The sequence below is a fragment of the Caretta caretta genome, chromosome 9 (assembly GCF_965140235.1).
Source record: "Caretta caretta isolate rCarCar2 chromosome 9, rCarCar1.hap1, whole genome shotgun sequence".
NCBI lineage: Eukaryota > Metazoa > Chordata > Testudines > Cheloniidae > Caretta > Caretta caretta.
In genome coordinates, this window is record NC_134214.1 from 103647326 (window position 1) to 103666142 (window position 18817).

The 18817-nt window shown below is 43.9% G+C and overlaps 2 protein-coding genes across 7 annotated transcripts in view; both read left to right on the plus strand.

Moving 5' to 3' along the window:
• OGT (O-linked N-acetylglucosamine (GlcNAc) transferase) overlaps nt 1–3728 on the plus strand; it is a 79098-nt gene extending 75370 nt beyond the window's left edge. For both annotated transcript variants that reach the window (XM_048864931.2, XM_048864932.2), the window contains exons 21-22: nt 658–781; nt 2298–3728. In XM_048864931.2, coding sequence (XP_048720888.1) covers nt 658–781; nt 2298–2472 — 299 coding nt within the window. In that variant the 3' untranslated portion in view covers nt 2473–3728. The remainder of the gene's footprint in view (nt 1–657; nt 782–2297) is intronic.
• Nucleotides 3729–4822: 1094 nt separating this feature from the next.
• The window catches only part of GCNA (germ cell nuclear acidic peptidase), a 54925-nt gene continuing 40930 nt past the window's right edge, over nt 4823–18817 (plus strand). The window contains exons 1-7 of one of the 5 annotated variants that reach the window (XM_048864956.2): nt 4823–4926; nt 5096–5234; nt 9896–9950; nt 12694–12740; nt 13138–13201; nt 14470–14543; nt 15312–15767. In XM_048864956.2, coding sequence (XP_048720913.2) covers nt 4897–4926; nt 5096–5234; nt 9896–9950; nt 12694–12740; nt 13138–13201; nt 14470–14543; nt 15312–15767 — 865 coding nt within the window. In that variant the 5' untranslated portion in view covers nt 4823–4896. Of the gene's footprint in view, nt 4927–5035; nt 5235–9837; nt 9951–12693; nt 12741–13137; nt 13202–14469; nt 14544–15311; nt 15768–18817 lie in introns of those variants that run through there. The other 4 variants (XM_048864958.2, XM_048864954.2, XM_048864957.2 and 1 more) reach the window with 4 other exon arrangements.

An 18817-nucleotide genomic window follows, 5' to 3' on the forward strand; every position in this document is an offset into this window, starting at 1 on the left:
AAAATGATTAGGGGACTGGAACACATGACTTATGAGGAGAGGCTGAGGGAACTGCGATTGTTTAGTCTGTGGAAGAGAAGAATGAGGGGGGATTTGATAGCTGCTTTCAACTACCTGAAAGGGGGTTCCAAAGAGGATGGATCTAGACTGTTCTCAGTGGTAGCAGATGATGGAACGAGGAGTAATGGTCTCAAGTTGCAGTGGGCGAGGTTTAGGTTGGATATTAGGAAAAACTTTTTCACTAGGAGGGTGGTGAAACACTGGAGTGCGTTACCTAGGGAGGTGGTGGAATCTCCTTCCTTAGAAGTTTTTAAGGTCAGGCTTGACAAAGCCCTGGCTGGGATGATTTAGTTGGGGATTGGTCCTACTTTGAGCAGGGGGTTGGACTAGGTGACCTCCTGAGGTCCCTTCCAACCCTGATATTCTGTGAATCCTTCTTGTTTTTATTTTGATCTTGTATATGTAAATATCTAGTGTGAAGAGTTCATAGATAGTAAAGAAATTAGGTGCTTCCCAGTTCTAGCTAGTGAGCAGGCTTTCCAGAACAGATAGTCTAGCAACCTCCCCTTGTGTGTTTTCTCAGGCAGGAGAAAAAAATTAAATAAACTGTAAAGCATCAAGAAGTACTGGTTATCACTTTCTTTTCTCTTTTTACAGGAGAAACTCTTGCATCACGGGTTGCTGCCTCCCAGCTTACTTGCCTTGGTTGTCTTGAACTTATTGCTAAGAGTAGACAAGAATATGAAGATATTGCTGTGAAACTGGGAACTGATCTAGAATAGTAAGTAAATCCAGTTTTGAGGATGAAATGAAGATCTAGAATAGTAAGGCACCATTATTGGGGATAGTGAGTGTTAGGAAGCAAAATAGAATAAACATAAACAGCTATAAGCAGTGAGGCATGTCATTACTTTCGTTCTACTGAACTTATTCTGACTGATAAAGTTACCAGCTGTTAGTTACCTTGTGAGCTGACTGACCTCCAGGGTTTTGAAGAAGCCACTAAACTGCTTTGCTGATGAGGAAGTAAGGTCTGTGCTCGTTGGAATGAGGAACTGGGCTAGAATTCATATCCACAATGTGTCCTGAGGGAATTACCTCCTCTTATCCTCCCTGGTTTAGCTGCCTGCCTACTCTGTTGGGGATCTAGGATCCTCATACCAGGAAGCAGCAGAAGGGAGCAATATATGCCTTCAATAGAGGCCAAGGTTGGAGGCAAAGGGGCCGGGGGGGGAATTCTTTCACAGACCCCAGAACTCCATGCTGAAGATAGTGGGTGGGATGTGTGTGACAGGCTGCCTTCTCAGGGAGGGCTGAGCTCTTTAAATAGCCATAATAGGAGCTAGGAAGGCAGATGTGGAAGGGAACTATACTAGAATGGGGTGTGGCATGTTCAGATGGGTGAGTATCATGAAGTGCCCAAATTATGCACTTGTCCTCCCTAAAAATACTTGGCACTTTACATGTTCAGATCACTACACAGTCATTGACTAGCCCTCCCAGCATTGAGGAATGCTCAACATATTCCCTATGAAGTAATTCTAATTTTACAGATATAGAGACTGAGATTGAGCATCATGTGCAGGATGTCACATTGTGATATCGGCAGAGCTGGAATTCGAATTTAGAACTTCCTTAATCCTAACCTTGTAATCACTGCTCCTGTTCACACTGCCTCTTGGTAGTGTATCCATATAGTCATTGTTAATGGTCTGTGGGGTTAAGGATGGACCAAATGTATTGAAATTAGACATGGGCTTTTTTTTCATAGAACTTGTTTTCCCCGTTTCTCATTCCCTGTGGAGCTACAGGGTAATAAAGAACCTTCTGTCTGGAGATTACTGTTTACTTTGTGAAGCTGCTGAGAGGGAGATAGGAATGCTGATATATTGAACCTTCTGCAGAAAGTAAACGCAAACAAAATGCATTTTCACTTTCCTTTCAGAAAGAAAAACCTAGACTGAAATAAAGGGGCACTTGCAGTTGAGGAAATTCCATCTGATGGGGCTGTAATGAAGGGTTGGTGGGTCTGGTTAATTAGCATGTAGCAGTACTAATACAAATGTCCATAGCATTTTCACCTACAATGAAAAAGTTGAGTTTCTGTGAAGTTGACCATTTCACACTGGGGAAGGAACAGCAACATGGATTTTGAGTAGGGGGATGACAGTAAAGGGATTTGCTGATGCAATGGTGTGCTGAGAGTTCTGGGTTAGTTGAGGTAATAGATCACAATAGCTGTTTGTTCCTTTGTCTGCTTCTCATCTGACTGCTTGCTTTTAACGCTTTTTGTGTAGCCTGAAGAAAATTCGTAGTAAAGTCTGGAAGCAGAGAATATCAAGTCCTTTGTTCAACACCAAACAGTACACAATGGAACTGGAGCGGCTTTACCTTCAGATGTGGGATCACTACGCTGCTGGCAACAAACCAGACCATATGGTTAAGCCAATAGAGACCAATGAATCTGCATGAAGGACTCTGCCCACACAACTCTCCCAGAATTGAGCCTCTCAGACTCCTCTGCAAAGGAGATGGGAGCTAAAGACAGTGCATTTCTACTTAATCTGCCTGGTACTCTGTGGCTGAAGTGATACATGATGGTGATTTAAGAGCACAGACAGACATACTTTGTGCATAATGGGGAGAGGCTGTAGAGATTGGGAACTTTCTATTCCATAAGGAGTTTGAAAAAGATTGAGTTGGGCACATGTGCTGTATGTTTGCAAGGCCTAGTACTTGATGGGGAAAGTGTGAACTGTCCATCCAATTGTGATTTCATGGATTGATTCAATCTTCCTACGAATTTTTCTCCTCTTATGTGGATTGGGAATTGGAGCTTTTTAATGTTTGATTTCAGGTGTTCCTGTTGGTATATGTGCGATTCTTCCATGACATGATTTCCAACTAGTGAGTGTTGCTCCCTGCATTCACTTCTTAACTGCAGATTGAAAGGGCATATTTGCTGGTGTAGTCTTTTTACAGGTTTTATAAACCACTTGAGCCTATATCAGCCTTTTAATGTTTGACCTCCTGTTTTGGAACTTTCTGTACTGTGTTGATTTAGATGAGAACTCAGTGCTTGGTTTAAAAAAAAAAAAGATTCTCCTGTATCTCAGCTAATTGGCTTGGTGATGATAGCTCCTATTCTGTTGAAAAACAAAATTGGTTTAAAATTAATGCCCCCAAACTGTTTAAGTAAACAAACTGGTGCCAAATACAAATCCTTCAGGAATGATTGTTAATTATGTACAGAGGCACAGTCCTAGGTACTGTAGCAAGGACTTTTTTAAAATAAAGCTCTGGTTTGCCCAGTTTGATCTATTTGACCAGCGTTTCGCCTTTACTACCCTTTCTGTGCTGCTGTCAAAACAATGTTCTGGGCTGCTGGCCTTTTACCTTCCTTTCTATAGCTTGGTTTTTAAATAGTTCTATTCATTTCAGCAGAAATGAAATCCCAGGTAAGTATAGATTTTCATCTACTAAATATCTGCATCAAGTATATTAATTCTTGCAGTATAATAAGGATCACCCAGAAAGGCTTTTTTCTTAATGTGGGGGTGTCATTATCTTTCTCTTACTGATGTGTGGTAACTTGGAGGCCATGAGCTGTATGTAAACTCTGATGCTGAGTTTTGTATTGAACAAGCATGAATTAAGTAATTTTGTTCCTAAATCTGTGCAGAGGGTCATGGACTACAGTTTAAATAAACCAATGCCAGTCTTGCTAAGTGTGCTACACATATCTATTCAGTAACAGGTAACAATTTGTCTTCTAGTGCGGCAACAGAGAACTGTGTTCAAAGTGCTGCTTTTGATGCACCTTTTATTTAAGTCTCAGTTGATGCTTTTGAATGTATCCTAGGTGATGAATGCCTTAGTTTGCTGGTAGATTCTTACTACCTGCTAATACCTGAGCAAGAAATCTTAGGTGTCATTTTCTAACCAGAAATGACAAGGTGGGTGAGGTAATACATTTTATTGGACCAAGTTCTGGGGGTGAGAGAAACATTAGAGGGTATGTTGACACAGCACCAAAGAACCCGGGGCTAGCGTGCACCAGGGGCTGTTTTGTTGCTGTGTAGGTACTCGGGTGGTAAGACCTTTCCTCATGAAGAGGAGTGCTATGTCAGCTTCTCTCTTTCACTAACAGAAGTTGCTCCACTAAAAGACCACCTAGGCCTATCATGGCTACACTCCCTCTCCATAACCAGCGTGCGGTTATAAATTCTACTCTTTAAAAGCTCAGCCTTATCGCTTTGGACAATTGAAACTACCTAGTTTAAACCCATAAAAATACCTTAAGAAGTGATGCTGCAAGTTACGACACCTGCCCCAAAGCTGAACTAAACCATTTACCCTTCGGGGGACGTGCTCTCCCTCGGTGAGACTTGCTGCGGGTGCCAGTTGAGCGTTGTTCCTGGCGCGGGATGTTGCTGCTTTCACTGCCGCTTCGCTTATTGTAACAGGCTTTTGTTTCCAGCTAACTGCCTAATAAAAAAGACATCTTATGACTACAGCTAAAGATCACTGCAGACAGCGTGTTTTTGTTGTACTCTCTGGCGCTAGCGGGAGAGCTTCGCCGCGGCGGGGCCGGGGAAGGCGCGCCCATGGGTCTCCGCGCGGGAAGAGGCGCTGGGCGCGCGCTCAGAACCTGTGGGGCCGGGGGAGGGCGGCCACGGGGCCCTGGAGCCGGTTGCTGGCGGGGACGGGGTCGCACTGGCAGCGGCCGCACCTGCGGGGCTCATCGGGGAGCTGCAGTTGGACGTGGAAGCGTGGCTCCCCCTCGGCGCATGCGCGACCTGGCCGGGAGGGGGAAGTACCGCCCCGGACGTGGCGGGGGCTGAACAGAGCGGCGGGCGGGCGGGCGGTTTGAACGGCCGCGGGTTCCGCGCGAGGATGGCGCGCGGGCCTAGGCAGCGCGTCCGGGTGAGTGAATTGCGGGGTGAAGATCTGTCGGGGGAGAGGCGGGCGAGGGGCGGGAGCCAGAGCCCTGCCGGGGAATCTCGGGGCGCGAGCCGGGCCCTCCTGTAGGGGCATGAGAAGCAGCTGGGCTCGCTTGAGGGCTGGGTCATCCTCCGTTGTTTTCCCCTTTCAGCTGGGAGCCCCCAGACCCTTGGTCAGCATCCCTCAGGTCTGTAACCTTGGTCCTGATGGGGCCTCTGAACAGAGACGATTACTCTTGTCCTCCGACACAGAGGATGAGACACGGAAACCCCCCCACGGGACTGGACAAAGTAGGTGATTTTGCAGGATTGTTTCCCATACCCAGCCAGCTTGCGAGGGGCTGAGGCAGTTGTGAGGGAAGCGAGGGCAAGAAATTAAGCGTTGCGGTGGGCGGGGCCAGTGTGCTGGAGAGGGCTTACAGAGTGCAAACCCTTAGGGAGTATCACCTCAGGCTCCAGGCCTTTCTCCTCTTGGGAATCTCTGTGGGTGAAATCAGCTGAACTGCCTGAGGTTCCAGGCAGGGGTTCATGCAGAGCCTTAAACAGGCTTCCTCAGCTTCAAGACCCTCTTCTAGGTTCTATAAACAGCACTGTGCTTAAAAAACCTATATTACAAATGGGAAAAAGGGGCAGTAGATCGCAATCAATATAAATTAGAATTTATGAAGTATAGAAACTTGATAAGTTTCAGAGTAACAGCTGTGTTAGTCTGTATTCGCAAAAAGAAAAGGAGTACTTGTGGCACCTTAGAGACTAACCAATTTATTTGAGCATAAGCTTTCGTGAGCTACAGCTCACTTCATCGGATGCATACTGTGGAAAGTGTAGAAGATCTTTTATACACACAAAGCATGAAAAAATACCTCCCCTCACCCCACTGTCCTGCTGGTAATAGCTTATCTAAAGTGATCACTCTCCTTACAATGTGTATGATAATCAGGGTGGGCCATTTCCAACACAAATCCAGGGTTTAACAAGAACGTCGGGGGGGAGGGTAGGAAAAAACAAGGGGAAATAGGTTACCTTGCATAATGACTTAGCCACTCCCAGTCTCTATTCAAGCCTAAGTTAATTGTATCCAATTTGCAAATGAATTCCAATTCAGCAGTTTCTCGCTGGAGTCTGGATTTGAAGTTTTTTTTGTTGTAATATCGCAACTTTCATGTCTGTAATCGCGTGACCAGAGAGATTGAAGTGTTCTCCGACTGGTTTATGAATGTTATAATTCTTGACATCTGATTTGTGTCCATTTATTCTTTTACGTAGAGACTGTCCAGTTTGACCAATGTACATGGCAGAGGGGCATTGCTGGCACATGATGGCATAAATCACATTGGTGGATGTGCAGGTGAACGAGCCTCTGATAAAAGAAAAGGAGTACTTGTGGCACCTTAGAGACTAACCAATTTATTTGAGCATGAGCTTTCGTGAGCTACAGCTCACTTCATCAGATGTGTACCGTGGAAACTGCAGCAGACTTTATATACACACAGAGAATATGAAACAATACCTCCTCCCACCCCACTGTCCTGCTGGTAATAGCTTATCTAAAGTGATCAACAGGTGGGCCATTTCCAGCACAAATCCAGGTTTTCTCACCCTCCACCCCCCCACACAAATTCACTCTCCTGCTGGTGCTAGCCCATCCAAAGTGACAACTCTTTACATAATCAAGTCGGGCTATTTCGTGCATAGATCCAGGTTTTCTCACATCCCCCCCACCCCCATACACACACAAACTCACTCTCCTGCTGGTAATAGCTCATCTAAACTGACCACTCTCCAAGTTTAAATCCAAGTTAAACCAGAACATCTGGGGGGGGGGGGTAGGAAAAAACAAGAGGAAACAGGCTACCTTGCATAATGACTTAGCCACTCCCAGTCTCTATTTAAGCCTAAATTAATAGTATCCAATTTGCAAATGAATTCCAATTCAGCAGTTTCTCGCTGGAGTCTGGATTTGAAGTTTTTTTGTTTTAAGATAGCGACCTTCATGTCTGTGATTGCGTGACCAGAGAGATTGAAGTGTTCTCCAACTGGTTTATGAATGTTATAATTCTTGACATCTGATTTGTGTCCATTTATTCTTTTACGTAGAGACTGTCCAGTTTGACCAATGTACATGGCAGAGGGGCATTGCTGGCACATGATGGCATATATCACATTGGTGGATGTGCAGGTGAACGAGCCTCTGATAGTGTGGCTGATGTTATTAGGTCCTGTGATGGTGTCCCCTGAATAGATATGTGGGCACACTTGGCAACGGGCTTTGTTGCAAGGATAAGTTCCTGGGTTAGTGGTTCTGTTGTGTGGTATGTGGTTGTTGGTGAGTATTTGCTTCAGGTTGCGGGGCTGTCTGTAGGCAAGGACTGGCCTGTCTCCCAAGATTTGTGAGAGTGTTGGGTCATCCTTTAGGATAGGTTGTAGATCCTTAATAATGCGTTGGAGGGGTTTTAGTTGGGGGCTGAAGGTGACCGCTAGTGGCGTTCTGTTATTTTCTTTGTTAGGCCTGTCCTGTAGTAGGTAACTTCTGGGAACTCTTCTGGCTCTATCAATCTGTTTCTTTACTTCTGCAGGTGGGTATTGTAGTTGTAAGAAAGCTTGACAGAGATCTTGTAGGTGTTTGTCTCTGTCTGAGGGGTTGGAGCAAATGCGGTTGTATCGCAGAGCTTGGCTGTAGACGATAGATCGTGTGGTGTGGTCAGGGTGAAAGCTGGAGGCATGCAGGTAGGAATAGCGGTCAGTAGGTTTCCGGTATAGGGTGGTGTTTATGTGGCCATTGTTTATTAGCACTGTAGTGTCCAGGAAGTGGATCTCTTGTGTGGACTGGACCAGGCTGAGGTTGGTGGTGGGATGGAAATTGTTGAAATCATGGTGGAATTCCTCAAGGGCTTCTTTTCCATGGGTCCAGATGATGAAGACGTCGTCATCAATGTAGCGCAAGTAGAGTAGGGGCTTTAGGGGACGAGAGCTGAGGAAGCGTTGTTCTAAATCAGCCATAAAAATGTTGGCATACTGTGGGGCCATGCGGGTACCCATAGCAGTGCCGCTGATCTGAAGGTATACATTGTCCCCAAATGTGAAATAGTTATGGGTAAGGACAAAGTCACAAAGTTCAGCCACCAGGTTAGCCGTGACATTATCGGGGATAGTGTTCTTGACGGCTTGTAGTCCATCTTTGTGTGGAATGTTGGTGTAGAGGGCTTCTACATCCATAGTAGCCAGGATGGTGTTATCGTGCTGGAAATGGCCCACCTGTTGATCACTTTAGATAAGCTATTACCAGCAGGACAGTGGGGTGGGAGGAGGTATTGTTTCATATTCTCTGTGTGTATATAAAGTCTGCTGCAGTTTCCACGGTACACATCTGATGAAGTGAGCTGTAGCTCACGAAAGCTCATGCTCAAATAAATTGGTTAGTCTCTAAGGTGCCACAAGTACTCCTTTTCTTTTTGCAAATACAGACTAACACGGCTGTTCCTCTGGAGCCTCTGATAGTGTGGCTGATGTTATTAGGCCCTGTGATGGTGTCCCCTGAATAGATATGTGGGCACGGTTGGGAACGGGCTTTGTTGCAAAGATAGGTTCCTGGGTTAGTGGTTCTGTTGTGTGGTATGTGGTTGCTGGTGAGTATTTGCTTCAGGTTGGGGGGCTGTCTGTAGGCAAGGACTGGCCTATCTCCCAAGATTTGTGAGCGTGTTGGGTCATCCTTCAGGATAGGTTGTAGATCCTTAATAATGCGTTGGAGGGGTTTTAGTTGGGGGCTTAAGGTGACGGCTAGTGGCGTTCTGTTATTTTCTTTGTTAGGCTTGTCCTGTAGTAGGTGACTTCCCCTATTTCCCCCCCTCCCCCCCCCGACCTCCTCAGACGTTCTTGTTAAACCCTGGATTTGTGCTGAAAATGGCCCAACTTAATTATCATACACATTGTAAGGAGAAAGAAAAGGAGTACTTGTGGCACCTTAGAGACTAACCAATTTATTTGAGCATGAGCTTTCGTGAGCTACGTTAGCTGTAGCTCACGAAAGCTCATGCTCAAATAAATTGGTTAGTCTCTAAGGTGCCACAAGTACTCCTTTTCTTTTTGCGAATACAGACTAACACGGCTGTTACTCTGAAACCTGTCATTGTAAGGAGAGTGATCACTTTAGATAAGCTATTACCAGCAGCAGAGTGGGGTGGGGGGAGGTATTTTTTCATGCTTTGTGTGTATAAAAAGATCTTCTACGCTTTCCACAGTATGCATCCGATGAAGTGAGCTGTAGCTCACGAAAGCTTATGCTCAAATAAATTGGTTAGTCTCTAAGGTGCCACAAGTACTCCTTTTCTTTTTGCAAACTTGATAAGGGAACCCAAATAAATTGGGAGGAAAATCTATGGCTGACTGTGTTAAGGAGTTTAAATATATCAGGAAGGAAAGGAATCCTAACCCTGTTCTAGATGGAGACAGTAAAATTGCTAATGATGTAGCAAAGGCAGAAGTGTTCAGCAAATACAGAGTGAAACAGGTTGATGTATTAAGGCTATTTTTAGCCCCACAAATTGACTTATTTTATTGGTAATCAACCAATGAGAATCAACCTTTCCTTAGGAAAATAACTAAAAAGTACAAATGCAAAACAAAATTAAAATTGATTATTTAACTAATGTTTCTTGCTTCCTGATTTAAATTGCTTTTATTTAAATCAATCCATCCTGTTGGAAGTGGCTACTGAGTGGAAGATTAGTGACTGATAAGATAGTATATCCTCTCTAAAGTGGGATCTCCTTGTTCTGTGTGCTTAGCACAATGGGGTCCGACCTAATGACTAGGTCTCTTAGGCACTACAATTATACAAACGGCTTTCCTTGAAGCTGAGTTTCCTTGAATAACTCCTGACTTTAACCTCCTTGAGGCTTCCCTCTTTGTGCAGTCCTATCTGGAAAGATGATCTGTTCTGTTTTCGGTTTAAGTTATAAAGACCAAAAAGAAAGTGAATGCAGAATGCTGGCGCACGAAGGATGACAGGTGAGAAAATTTTGAAAGAGATTAAAGGGCTGGTCTCTCATCTGTTCAAAAGTTATATTTTACTATCTTTACTATGTGATTATAAAGTTGTCTGCAGACTTGCTTTTATACAGATCTTTGTCTTGTTCTTATTTTTTCTTTAAGACCTTGTTTTTCTGTTTGGAAGAGCTTCTGCATCCTTCTTCTAAATCTGAGAGTTTGTGTTTTGGGTTTTTTTTAATTGTTTTTTAAATACAGAACACAACACCTAGTGGCTTTGAATGCCAAACCCAGTCTTTGTGGGAGACTGGGGCACAGATAGGACCTAGCAGGCTGAATTTCAGTCCAAATACTTTGATTTAAGGTGTTGGCTTTGACCTGTAAAAGGCTGCCTATTTGAGAGAGAGCCACTCTCCATGTCATGAAACCATAGGACTGGAATGGACCTCAAGAGGTCATCTAGTCCAGTCCCCTGCACTCATGGCCGAACTAAGTATTATCTATACCATTCCTGACAGGTGTTTGTCAAACCTGCTCTTAAAAATCTCCAATGGTGGAGACTCCACAACCTCACTAGGCAATTTATTCCACTGCTTAACCACCCTGAGAGTTAGGAAGTTTTTCCTAATGTCCAACCTAAACCTCCCTTTCTGCAATTTAAGCCCACTGCTTCTTGTCCTATTCTCAGAGGTTAAGAAGAATTTTTCTCCCTCCTCCTTGTAACAACCTTTTATGTACTTGAAAACTGTTATCATGTCCCCTCTGTCTTCTCTTTTCCAGACTAAACAAACCCAATTTTTTCAATCTTCCCTCACAGGTCATGTTTTCTCAACCGTTAATCATTTTTGTTGCTCTTCTCTGGACTTTCTCCAATTTGTCCACATCTTTCCTGAAATGTGGCACCCAGAACTGGACACAATATTCCAGTTGAGGCCTAATCGGCAAGGAGTAGAGCAGAAGAATTACTTCTCGTGTTTTACTTACAACAGTCCTCCTAATACATCCCAGAATGATATTTGGGCTTGTTTATTTTGGCAACAGTGTTACACTTTTGACTCCTATTTAGCTTACAGTCCACTATGACCCCTCAATCACTTTCCGCATTACTCCTTCCTAGGTAGTCATTTCCCATTTTGTATGTCGTACCACCATAGTTATGATCAGCAGAGACATTCAAGCAGGACCTCCCTTGCTTAGAGAATGCTCTACTCTTTTTGAAATACTGGCTTTTGAACCTATTCTCCCCATCCTTGTTCCATGTATAATAAGGCTTATCTGTTTACAAAAGCTTTTGCCAGAAGCTGATGTTACTGTGGAAGGTGAGTTTTGCTCCATGATGCCACTGGGTTAACTGCTGGTTCTAGTTGAGGTTTTATTTATTTTTTTAAAATTTGTCTCAAAGGACCCTGGACTACTGCGCTGTATGATTGGGGAATGACTCATCCTACGGTTTAGGAAAAGATGGTATAGAGACCACTCTTCCAGGTTGAATTTTTAGCTCATCATATGTTGGCAAGTTTCTGAGATTGACATTAAATTTTCCCTTAAACCATACTGAAATCTTCTTTGAAGCATTTTCTCTTTCCATAACTTCAGAAATAAGCAGTTGGAGTTCTTATCCACTTGAAATGTAAATAACTGATTAGAGCTGATTGAAATTGGAGGGGAAAAAAATTGCAGAATATCTGTCAAAAATTTAAACTGAAATTTTCTGACCAGTTGTGATCTTGATCTGTGTAGTGTTGTCTGTCCATCTGTTCTTCTTTGAGGAGTGTCCTTATGGGTGCTCCCCTGAAAGTGTGTCAGTGCCCCTGTCCTTCTAATCAGAGATTCTAGATAGCAGTGTACGTTCGGCCCGCACATGCACTCACCCTCCCTTGAGGCTAACTAGCGCTGCGCAGGTGAACAGCCATTCTGACAGCAGGGAGGCGACACTGCATATGCTGGACATTAGGAGAGCTCTGGCTTTTTATCTGGACAGGACTAAGGACTTTAGGAAGTCTCCCAAACTCTTCCTTTAATTTGTGGAAATATCTAAGGGGTCTGCCGTATCAGCGCAAATACTCTCCAAATGGGTCTCCAGCTGCATTACCCTCTGTTACCCCTTGCACATAACCTGCTGCCTCCATCAGGGATCCACATGCACTCCACAAGATCCATTTCCACATAGCTCATGTTTGTTAAAGATGTCCCCATCTCAGAAATCTGTAGGGCAGTGACTTTGGCTTCTGCCCATACTTTTCCAGATCATTACACAATTACCTGGTACTCTGTCTTGATGCCATCTTTGGCTCCACAATACTATCGTCAATAACAGATTCCACTCTGAAGCCCCACCCCTCCATGGGGGATACTGCTGTGGAGTCACCTACAGTGGAGCACCCATAGGGACGCTACTCAAAGAAGAAGAGGAAGTTACTCATCTTGTGCAGTAACAATGGTTCTTCAAGATGTGTGTCCCAAGGGCGCTCCACAACCCGCCCTCCTCCCCTCTCCTTTGGGCTCTGCAGTAGAGAAGGAACTGAGGGTGGTTTGCCTGCACAGCACTAGTTAGCCTCAAGGAAGGGAGAGTGCATGTGCGGGCCGAATGGACACATCTACCTAAAATATCCGATTAGAGGCTCTGGGGTGCAGATAACACCTATAGTGGAGCATCCATAGGGCGACACATCTTGAAGAGCCACCGTTATTGCACAAGATGAGTAACTTCCTCACCTCTGAAGAGGCTGTGTTCCTCACATCTGTTTTGTGCTTTATTTTTCAGGTCTGTTCTGCCCTTTTCTTCCAGTAGTGATGAAGAATTTGAACTATGTAAGTAAAGAGTGGTTAGAATGTTAATCTTGCTTTCTCAATGAGAGTTGAGAGGATGTGTTCCTCGTGGCTGCAAGAATATGATTTTCTTCTGGAATACCTTTTTACAGTGAACCTCTTTGTTGCAAAGCCTATCCTTTCTCCCAAGCCTTAAGGCAGGGCAAGGGTTGAATGATGAGGGTGAGGGTAGCCAAAGAACTGCTTCTGCTATGAAAAGCTGAGAGTTTTAATTGTGAGATTAAGTAGGGTCCTTGTTCTAGAGACATTTGGATACTATTGGTAAAATAAAAATTGTAAAAAATGTTGTTTATATATGCCCTTAAGGCGTGCAATGGGATCATTTTTAGAAAGCTAAAATAAATTTCCTGTAATGTAATTCTCTCACATTCTGATTTAGTTTTATCTAGAATGAAGACTCCAAAATCCCTAGCACATCAAGTCTCTAAGAAACAAAATAGCAGGTGGGTCCTGGAATTACTGAATTGTCTACAGTTAGTCAGAGAGAGACTTTTTTGTCTAATGCCTGGCAGCCAAAATGTCCCATTAATGAGTTATTTTGAATATGGAAAAATGAATTAGATCTTTTCTCATTTGCATAGGGTGTCATCATTGTCTGGAGGATTGGGCACAGGTTTAGAAGTCAACATTCTGAGTTCTAATCCTGGCTCTGCTGCTCATTCCAAGTGTGGCCTTGGTCACATTGCTTCTCTTGCCTGTGCCTTAGTTTTCCCACTGTAAAATGAAGATCAATAACTCATGAGGCTGTTTTTAAAACTAAAGTTTTTACAGCACTTTTAAAATGTAAAACATTACATAGATGTGAAGTTTTGTTATTTGGAGGCACACATCTCACTATTTTGTTACTGTTTTGGAGCACTGTATAGCTTGTAATGGGATATAATAGAAGATTAGGGTTGGAAGAGACCTCAGGAGGTCATCTAGTCCAACCCCCTGCTCAAATGGAGCCTTTCACCTCTGTCACCAGTTTCACTGCTAACTAGATTTTGGATTTACAGTTATTGTCTGGCAGTCATTAGACCACTATGTGAAGTGACTTGGTCTTGGTGAGTTTTGTAAAGGAAGAGATGTCCATAACACTCAATCTTTGCTGGCTCTGGTACTAATTTATTCCCATAGGTGGCAGTTTTGGTGGAGGCACCAAGTGTTGAATGATTCATGGAAACAGAACTCCCTTTTTACCAGTTGAAGTGATTCCTGCAGATTAGGAATGAGGCATATTAGTGGGAGTGGAGTGTGGGGGTTTGCAATGTGGCAGCCTGTACACTGTGGATTTTTATGGATTGAGGATTTAACAGTACTGACAGCTTTGCATCTTTCACAAGTGCTAAATTCACATTAAAGGCAACCTTTTTGGTCAACACTGTGATTTTTAAGTAGAATTTTATAAATTCTATCTTTATGATTCCATATCTGTATCCCTCATTCTTGTTCCTGGATAAAATGATGATGGTCTGTTTCAATATCTGAACTTAGTTTGCAAGCATGTTCTCATCTCTTGAAATGGAGTTCTGTCTTTTGCTCAGAAGTTTAATGATAAAATACTGACAAAATGTAACTGACAATGAAAAGTTATGTTGAGAGAGTTTTTCAGTGGTAATGGATATTTCCAGTGAATAACTTAGAACACTGCACCAGGCTGCTTTATTGTCAGCTTTAAGACACAAGTCATTCCTGGCTTCCTTTGCCTCATTTTATTGTTTATCTACAGTTTGAATGAAATCATCATTGACTCCAGGGAAGACTTCTCCAATTTTACAAGAAAGAATGCAACAAGCAAGAAGGGTAAGTAGCCATCCAGCAACAAAGAGGGGACAAAAGTTTTAGCTGGGTGGAGAAAGAATGCTTATTCTTCAGAGCTCAAAATTATTCTTTAGGAAAAGCACAGAAATAGCTTTGGAAAAGTTTGGTCCCTTTTAGAGTAAGATAACAGGACAGGTTCAATTCTGTTCGCTGGATTAATTCTCTCCTTCCTCATTCTCAATTTCCCATTCCTCCATATGATCCTTCCCTTTTTCCTCTTCCTTCCTGTTATGCTTGTTTTTAACACCGGGATATCAATATCTTCACTTGTGGTACTCTTTAAAGTCCTTTCCATATTTGAATCTTTTACTTATAATAAAATCCAGCTGCCAAAGGCAAGTCTTTTCTCTTCAGTGCCCTTTCACATGCTGCATATTTAAGAAATAAAATTGACCATATAATCAGCTAAATACAAACTCTTATGTGTGCATAACTGCAGAAGCTTTCTTTTATCAGAAAGAGTGGCTGTAATAAAGTGTTCTCTAGTTATTCTTATCTTGTATCAGACTGACTTAAACCCCTTTTGCTGGCACAAAGTAGACCCCACATACATACCTTTTTGATTATCATCTGCAGTGCAACTGGAAAGTAGTGTGATCCTGGGTGTGAATGAGCATGGGTTGGAGGAAGTTGCTAAGATACCTTTCTCTGCCTGGTGTTTTCCTGTTTTCCAAAGGCTCTGATTAACTTACATTAAAACATAAATGCTAAAGTCTCTGAAGTCTTTGAATTTTTCTTTTTGAATTGTAGTAGTGAAGAATGTTCAGACCCAGAAGAAGCCAGTGACTTCTAGAAAGGAAAACACTTACTCTCAGGAATGGCTGTATCCAGAGATTTTAAGTGACAGTAAAGATGATGATTCTGTTTTCATTAAAAGTACATGGTCTGAACACTGCCAAGAAACTGAAGCGAGGGGCTTGAAGGAAAACCTGCATCACATACTGCAAACTCCTTCACAAAAACAGAAAGAGTTTGATATTTCCAAATATAGTCCAAATTCATCTCTTGATGGGAAAGAAAGAGATTGGGAAGAACGTGCAGGGAACAACACTCAGACCATGGCACTACGACATAGTGCAGCATTAGGGCCAGACAGCTCAGAGGATGAATTTGAATCTTTAATAGAGCGGATAAAGAAGCGAAGCATACCACTGACTCCAAGTTTAACTTCAAACAAAACCACTCTATCCCAATCAGCAACCACAGGTAGGTGAAGTCATTCTTTATTTCTGTATTCTTAATCATGTTTATTCATGAAGTATCTTGTGCAAATGGCTGGCAGTATTAACTGCATAGTTTTAAAATTGTGTTGCACTTCTGACATAAACAGGACTTATGACTCATTTTTGCAGAATGTTCAGACATTAATTAAATGAGCATTCTGAGAATTTTAGTTCTTCTAAATTTAAATTATCAAGGACCTAAAATTCTTTATTTTTGTCCATTATTTTCATAGTTATAATAAATTTTAACCTTCAGTAATAGATTTTTAGTTTGGAATTTAATTTTAAACTTTCAACAAAATCAAAGCTAACTAAAAAAATGAAAATCAGTTTCCTACGCATATGACAGGAATTGACGTACAAAATTCATTTTAAATGATAATTAAACTCCTTTAAATTAGAGCAGTCAAATATTAAAGATCAGGTGTTAAGCTATACAGTTATTTAGAGTTACAATTCTGCAGCTATTCTGTGTTCTAAGATGCTTTTGTTTCAAGATGTATTTTTAGTTTGTCAAGAATTCACAAATCAGCACTTACCCACTTATTATTAACCAACTATAACTTAAACAAATCTATACCCTCTCCTCTTCAAAAGCCCTGAAAATAGATATCTGCAGTGTACCCTTAAAGTTAACAGATAAAGGCAAATGGCACACAAGATCAGCCTCTCTCACCCAGGGGCTATGATGGGGAATTCTCTAGAGGATACTGGCAAGATTGGAGGTGCCACCGTGAGCAATGCAGTCATATTGGCCTTCTCTTAGGTATTACCCTGAATTTGAAAGGGCTGAAGAAAGGCAGCCACAAAAGGAGCCTTCTCCCAAAATAGTTCAAGTTAAACTTCTTGCACCAGCAAGGTCTCGTTTGGATCTGCTATGCTCTCGGGTACTGAGGGAACGGTCTCTTTTATTTGTCAACTGGAAGAACTTGTCAAATCTTTGGATGTAGTTAGTATTTCTATTGCCGTCTATTCATATAGGGTCATTTCTCCCTAATCACAGGGCAATGCAGTTCAAGTAGTTACTGATAATACTACTGCAATATTTCACAAGAACAAGCTGGGGGACCACATTTTAGCCAGATGGACAGAAAGGTTATAGTTCTGTGGGAGTACTGCATAGTACACTAAATTGATTCTATAGCTTTCTGCCTACATACTTGCAGATTGATGAGCAGAGACGTACATGATCAGCATAAGTAGTTGCTCAAGAACTTGGTAGCAAACATACACTTACTGTGGATGTTTCTGGAAACAGACCTGTTTGCAACAAAATATATCTCCAAATGTTGAGCTCCAGAATAGGACAGGCAACCAGTTCATCTTGAAGGTGTTTTCTTTTAGAATAGGGAGTAAGATTTCTTTGGTCTACACACAATTCCTCTAATTCATAGAGTTCTTAGGAAAATCAAACAAGACCAAGCCAAAATTATTCTAATTTAGGGCGCCTGAATGACACAACAGTAGTTCTTCTTCAAGTGCTTGCTTATATCAATTCCAGTTAAGTGTGTGCGCACGCCATGTGCACGGATGTCGGGAACTTTTCCCTAGCAGCTACCCATTGGGCCGGCTGTGGAGCCCCCTGGAGTGGCGCCAATATGGTGCTCTATATATGACCCTGCCGGCCTGACCCCCCTTCAGTTCCTTCTTACCACCAGTGACAGTTGTTGGAACAGTGGTCTCTTGTTCGCAAGTGCTACTACTCCCTAGCTACTCTATTTATCTCTAGTGTTAGTTAAGTGTTAGTTATCTGTTATCTTTAGCGTTAAATATAGTCATTAACGCTTGAAGGGGTTTTCCCCTTCAACGAGTGCACCGTTCTCACTCCCCGGCCACCCATAAGAAGCAGGCCACAGAGAAGCCCCCAAAAAGACCCAAGGTGGTAGTCGCACCCCCGACAGGACACGGTGCAGACCAGGGACATAAGGCTGACAGACCTCCCAGTTGGCCTCGTCCCCCCCAACCCCCGCCTCCCCGGGAAGCCCTGTACCACCGGACTCCCTGCAGGTGGAGGAGGTCACACTGCCTTCTACACCCGACACGTTTGAGGCTACCAGAGGGCTCATTGAGATGACGGCGCCCAAGTCTCCAGTCTCGAGGCCTAAACCATCTCAAGCCCCGGCACCATCAAGAGGCAAACCGGCAATCTTTGGGACATCTACCCCCAGACCAACATCTCCACACCACTCTGAGTCCCGGCACCGCACCCAGATTCCGCGCCGGTCTGACTCACGGCTCCGGTCTGACTCACGGCACTGGTCTCACAGCCCTGATCCTTGGAGCCACTCCCGCTCGAGGTGGTCATTGGCTGACAGGTCATGGTCCTGCTCAAGGTCTAGGTCAAGGTCTGAGACCCCACAGCACCACTCGAACCGACACTGCTCCCCATTGCGGCACCGCACCTCTCCGCAACACCGTTCGCGAAACCGCTCTGTGGCATGGCACCGTTCTCCATCGCGGCACCAGTCGCAGTCGCACTCCTGTGGCCCGTCTCCACCAAGACAAAGTCCAACATCTTGGCACCAGTCGATCTCCTGGTACCGCTCTCCACAATGGCACTGCCAATCACCATCTGGATCTCGCTGCTCCGTATGGTACCCATTCTGCCTGTCGGGGGACCGCGGCACCCCCCCAGCACAGCGTACTGCCCCTCCTAGGGCGTCTCGCTCCCAGTCACCTTCCCCCAGGTTGGGTAGGGCATCAGGAGCATCGGAGACACCCTGATCAGGTCTGGGCAGTCTCGGATGGGACTCTTCAGCACCCACTAGCAGCCCCAGTGGCAGTTTGAGACTCCCTGGGCATATCACCAAGCCCAGGGCGCCCCTCCAGGCGTCCCTCCGCCTTCATGTTCTGGGTCCTGTATTCCAGAGGCAACCATTAGTCATCCTTTTCTGGACCCCACACAAACCCTGGATCCAGCCCCACCCTTGTGGAGGCTACACCCAGTGCCCAGGAGGAACTGGAGCCAGTGGACCAAGGGGCTGTCTCGGACCCGATTCTGCCGGTCGCTGCCTCCTCGTCTTCTCCTGATGA